Source organism: Diabrotica undecimpunctata, chromosome 8 (assembly GCF_040954645.1).
Source record: "Diabrotica undecimpunctata isolate CICGRU chromosome 8, icDiaUnde3, whole genome shotgun sequence".
NCBI classification, from domain to species: domain Eukaryota; kingdom Metazoa; phylum Arthropoda; class Insecta; order Coleoptera; family Chrysomelidae; genus Diabrotica; species Diabrotica undecimpunctata.
The window spans coordinates 26,267,158-26,273,241 of record NC_092810.1 but is presented as its reverse complement, the minus strand read 5'-3'; the positions used below and the strand labels follow the sequence as shown (position 1 = coordinate 26,273,241).

Here is a 6,084-nt window from a genome sequence, read left to right as displayed (position 1 = left end):
CGAGCCTTGGCGCAATCCTACTTTCACATGAAATTTATCACGTCCTACAGGACATAACAACAATAGTTGTTACTCCCTCATACATGTCTCTCACAATCTTTACATATTCACCGATTGGGAGATCTTTAGATATTCTCTCCTTTCTTATTGAGTGCCCACCACAAAATCTCCCATGGAACTCTATCATATGCTGTCTCAAGATAAATGAATACTATATGGGAGTTTGTTTCTTTATTCCTATATTTTTCAATCAACTGCTTTATAATGAAAATTGCGTCTGTTGTTGATCTGCCTTGCATAACATAAAGCCAAACTGATTATCGGATTTTTCGGTTTCTTCACGTATCGGTCTATCAAATACTCTCTCCCTATTTTCATGGTGTGACTAAGTAGTTTTATGGCCCTGTAGTTTGTACATTGTTTTACATCTCCCTTGTTTTTGTAGACAGGTACTAATACACTGCTTCTCTATTCGTCTGGCATTTGTCCAACTTCCATAATTCTATTAAATAGACCTGTTAACCAATTTGTCCCTGTCTCTCCCAATGCTTTACACACTTCCCTAGAAGTCCTGGAAGTATCATCTGGTTCCTTTCTTTATTTTTTGAATTATTTGAGATACTTCTTCGTTTATAATTTTGGTCACCATTCCTGTTACTGCCTTCGTTAACTCAACTGGTTGTCTGTCAAATTCTTCATTTAATACCCTGTCCAAGTACTTTTTCCATCTCTTTTTGACATCCTTTTCGTGAATTAGTATTTTACTATTTTCATCTCGGATACATCTAATCTGATTAAAATATGTTGCTTTCTTTTTTCTATGTTTGGCTATTTTATAAATCTTGGCTTCTACTTCCCTGGTATCAAGTTGATCGTATAGATTATTATACGCTTCTGCTTTAACTTTTGCTACTGCCATTTTTGCTTCTTTTGTGGCAACTATATAGTTTTGAAGATATGTGTCCGACCTATTTTCTTGCCACTGTTTATATAATCTTCTCTTCTTTTTTATTTTTTGTTGAACTTCATTAGACCACCAACAGGTCTCCCTATTTTCAAGTTCTTTTCTGATGGTTTTACAAGTATTTCAATAGCAGTGTCTTTAATGATACTGGTCATCTTCCATCTAAATTGTAATAGGACTTCCTTTCATGTTCCAACACATTTTTCCTACTATTTTTGTCCTGAATAGACCTTCTTTTTACTTCGATGTCCAGCACAAGCAACTTGACTTGTTGTTGACTTACTGTCTCACTAACTATCACCTTGCATTTCTTACATACATGTATATCTTCTTTCCTTGTCATGAAATAATCTATTTGGGATTTTAAAATTATTTTAGATATGCAACTCTAATAATTCTTTTCCCATTTCCTTCCATGCTTATCTGTGCCGTGTCAGACGTTTCCATGTTAGACCTGCAACACTTTTAATGTCAGTTTTCCATCTATTTGGAGTTGTAACCAGCCAAGTAGAATTTTGCATATGCATATACCTAAACGTATGAGAAAAAAAGTTATAAAAAGAAATTTAGTAAAACTTAGCACAAATCGTTACTAGCAGACAACTTTAAAGAACCGTATCTTGTTTAAGAGATTTCAATATGATTAAAAAATGTTGAGAAAGAATGAAGCTATCTCGAAATATTAATAAGCTGTAGCTTTGTTTCTAATAAATTCTACAGGGTGTTGTAGGATAAAAAGACAAAACTTTATTTTTTCACCCCGTATATGGATAGAACCACAAAGATGCATAAAGCAACAGGTCCAGATGAAATTAATATAGAAGCAATAAAACTACTAGACGAGGAGAATATCGAAATCTTGGTAAAGCTGTTCAGTACAATTTATGATACTGGTTACATTCCGCGAGAATGGCTGCAGTCATCCTTTGTGATGATCCCAAAAACAGCTAATGCCACAAAATGCAACTTAGCGGGTCAACACAATTCGGTTTTAAGGGAGGACTAGGAACAAGAGAGGCAATTTTATGTTTGAACACTTTAATACAAAACTGTTTAGATCAACGAAAAGATGTCTACCTCACCTTCATCGACTACGAGAAGGCATTTGACAATGTTAAACATGATATCATGATGGAACTACTACATAGGGCCAACATTGACCAGAAGGAGATCAGAATTATTCAGAATCTATACTGGAACCAAATGGCAAAGGTGAGGATTGATCAAGACCAATATACGGATGAATTTGAAATCCGGAAAGGTGTCCGCCAAGGCTGCATACTCTTTCCGATGCTTTTTAATTTATATGCAGAAAATATATTTGCGGAAGCATTAGAAGACACGGAATTAGGCATTAAGGTGAACGACATACCAATTAGCAACCTACGCTATGCGGACGACACAGTGATTATAACTGATAAATTGGAAGATCAGCAGTTATTACTTGATAGGTTGAATAGCATAGGTAAAAAATATGGCCTCAAAATCAACATTTTGAAAACGAAATATACGGCCATTAGCAGAAACCCTCCAGAAAACCCGATAATATGCATAGGTGACGATCGCATAAAACGCGTGAAAACTTTTAAATACCTTGGCACCACAATCAATGACCAATCGGATCCACAACAAGAGATAAAAACCCGAATACAAATGGCAAGACAAGCTTTTGTGAAATTCAGACCGCTCCTATGTAATCAAAACCTACATTTCGAAATACGCTACAGAATGGTCAAGTGCTACATATGGTCCATCTTGCTTTATGGCATGGAAACGTGGACTTTGAAAAAAACATCTATCAACAAACTTGAAGCATTTGAAATGTGGTCATTAAGAAGAATGATGAGCATACCTTGGGTGGATAGAGTTCGAAACGATGACGTCCTTAAGAGAGCCGGCGTGGAAAGAGAACTCTTTAAATTAATTAAAAAACGCAAGATTGGTTACCTTGGGCACATATTGAGAGGAGCAAAATATGAAATACCACAGTTAATCCTACAAGGGAAGATCGAAGGTAGGAGAGGAGCCGGCCGCAAACAATTATCCTGGTTAAGAAATATTAAAGAATGGACAGGAATACACAATACAGGCGAGCTGTGTCACGCCGCCAAGAACAGAATTCTAGTAATGAGATAGTCGCCTACGCACTTTGGTGTATGGCATATTAAGAAGAAGAAGATGGATAAAACGTTGACATTTCTCATAAAATATTTATATAGTAATTAATTAGAAATAGACCTACAATGAGAAAAAAATCATCAAAATCGAATCAAGGGTTCAAAAGAAAAATATGTAGCTTCAAACCATGGTACATTTGAGGTGGTGCGTTAATACTGCGTCTTCTTAGCAAGTCAGTCAGTTTTATTATAACTTTCATTTATTATTAGCACCTTCGCCCAACTATCTCTACTGCCTCTGTCACTGACTTCAAGGACAATTGGTGGGGGCGGCGGACATAGCTGTTAGCACGGGATTACGGGGATTTAACTTTTGATGATATTGATATATATTTGCACCGCGACGCTTACGTCACGACGACGACGCGACCGAAGTTAACAAAAGAAGAAAGGGGAGTGAGTGATAGATCATCGTGTTATTAAGTTGATATTGGGTTTGTTTTGTTACTTAGCGTTTAGACTCTCGGCGAATTAATGAATAGAAAACTAGTTGATTAAATTAAAACACAGGGGTTCTGGATATGAGCAGAGAGTTCAGAACTTTGAAGGTCGTTTAGGTAAGTTTTCTGGAAAAAAATCCTAAGTTCGGATAAATTAAGGGTAAATATAATAAAAATGAAACTTTAGGACAAGAAATTAATTATATTCTTCGTGTTAATAGAATCATTGTTTATTTCCACTACTTTTATACTATTTTCTGCTACTTTTCTAAAAAAAATTAAATTGTAATTTATTTTAATTACTCTTCAACGTTTTGGGCGTTTTTTCTTTTATCTTCGGAGTAAAAGATACATTTTTTATCTATTTGACTAGTGATTTTAAATCAGAAAGTGCCATCTACAGTCAGATAAGTCAACGTGCATGTTCTTGCATCTCTCTCGCACACCTGTGACGTAAGCCAAAGACAACTTTAAAGGCGCCAAGTTAAATGCTCTATCTAGTTTGCTATTCCAGTGGCTCCAACCTTTTTCCCATGATCGCCCCCTTAGACAGGTTTCACCAATTATGAATACCATAATCACCCCCCCCCCCAATTAAATTGAACCAAATAATGAATCTATACAAAAGGTAAGTATCCCTATTTATTTATTTTTACATTTCGTAAAATGATAAATGGTTTTACATTTTGGTAAAATGATAAATGGTGTGAAAAAGAATTGTTAATGGCTTCCTTGGGCCTGGTGTCCCTTACATAATTTCTTTATGTCTGGCTCAATTTTGGTTAATAACAACCTCAAACCCCCTCTTTCTATTATGTCGAGCCTATTTCTTCGTCTGTTTTTCAATATACACACAGAACTAAAACCTTTCTCTACTAGATATGTTGTGGAGAATGCTAATAATAATAATTTGATTGCATTCCACAAGATTGGATACACTTCTTTTATCCGCGGTCAAAATCTTTCATACCCACACTCGCGAAACAAACTTTCAATTTCAACATCATGTTTCAAATCAATCAAGTTTTCTTGAAGAGAAGGACATACCGTTAAAACTTCCACGCTGAAAGGATTGATAAACCAAGTTGGCACTTTCAGACTAGTCAAATCTTCTAATCGGGACTGCAGATCTTCTTTCAGTTTTTGAAGGTGGAGGCAGTATGTTTGAAGATCCTCAGAATCACCACAAGAAGATTTCAAGTTAAGGAATTTGGTCAGATCTCTTCTCTGCATATTTTTTTCAAAAATAGATAGTTTGTCAATGAATGCTCCGACTACTCCCTCCGCTTTGGTCATATTTATGTTCTTCCCCTGTAGTTGCAGGTTCATTTCATTTAATTTTTGAAAAATATCTGATAAGTAAGCGATGTCATTTTGCTTCTCTTGTAGTTCTGTACTCAGTGTGGGGTCAGTAGTATTAAGAAATTCAATAACAGTATCCATTTGACAGAAGAACCGCCGTAAGCAAATGTATAGAATTAAATTGTATTCATAGCTCTCTGTGACTAGACGAGATGTTTGTGTTATTATTACCTGCACTGGTATACATATATTTACTTTTTATTATCCTATGGATATCCGATCGAAAGTATTGTATTTTTTTCTCAATTACCCATTTCTCGTTTTCCGGATGCTAAACGCCCCCCCTTATCGCCTCCTTTTCTCTGTCGCCCCCCATATCGCCCCCTTCGCTCTTTCGCTCCGCTGAATATCTCAAATCGCCCCCTGGGGGCGATCGCCCCCCGGTTGGGAATCACTGTGCTACCCTGTGTGCTTCAAAACGTAGTGAATAATATTTTTATTTATTCATTGATGTATTAAAGACTTTGTATATTATATTGTTAATATACAAAGACTCACGAAGTATGGAGACTCTTTGTCAGTTGTCACTACTTGTCAACGTTTGTTAGTAGAACATGGATTCTTGGAGACTTTGTTAAAAAGTATGTTTAAATAAATGTATTAAACCCAATGAAATATTATTACTTGGTGCAGTCTAGTGGAAATTAAACGAAAATCATGGAAGCAAGGTTACCAAATCCATTATCATTTGAAGGCAATGTGGCCGAAAATTTTAAACGATTTAAGCAAAGTTTTGAAATATATCTGATGGCATCAGGAAAAAGTGGTAAAAGTGATGAAGTTAAGGTAGCAATTTTACTCAATTTAATTGGAGAAGAAGGCATTGAGATTTATAACAGTTTGGAATTAACAGAGGTCCAACAAGGAAAGCTAGCAGATGTATTGGAAGCATTTGAGTCTTATGTCACCCCTAGAAAAAACGTGGTTTATGAAAGATATTTGTTTTATAAGCGCATTCAAGAAGAAGGAGACTTTTGACCACTTTTTAACAGATTTAAAAAATAAAGTAAAAACTAAAATTGTGAGTTTGGTGTTGAAGCATTTTCAGTGGTAAGAGATAGAATAGTATTAGGCACCAATAGTAAGGATGCACAACAAAGCATGGTAAAAACAATTAATTTAGATCTGACTAAAGCTATTG

At 35.5% G+C, this 6,084-nt stretch overlaps 2 protein-coding genes across 2 annotated transcripts; both read right to left on the bottom strand.

Annotated features, from left to right (window-relative positions):
- Positions 1-580: 580 nt before the first annotated feature.
- LOC140448740 (uncharacterized) lies at positions 581-919 on the bottom strand. Its single transcript, XM_072541851.1, has one exon. The coding sequence runs from the start codon at positions 917-919 to the stop codon at positions 581-583; it is 339 nt and encodes a 112-aa protein (XP_072397952.1).
- Positions 920-4,535: 3,616 nt separating this feature from the next.
- LOC140448738 (general transcription factor II-I repeat domain-containing protein 2-like) lies at positions 4,536-4,877 on the bottom strand. The gene has a single exon (XM_072541850.1). It carries the CDS (start codon positions 4,875-4,877, stop codon positions 4,536-4,538), a length of 342 nt encoding a protein of 113 aa, XP_072397951.1.
- Between the last annotated feature and the right edge of the window lie 1,207 nt (positions 4,878-6,084).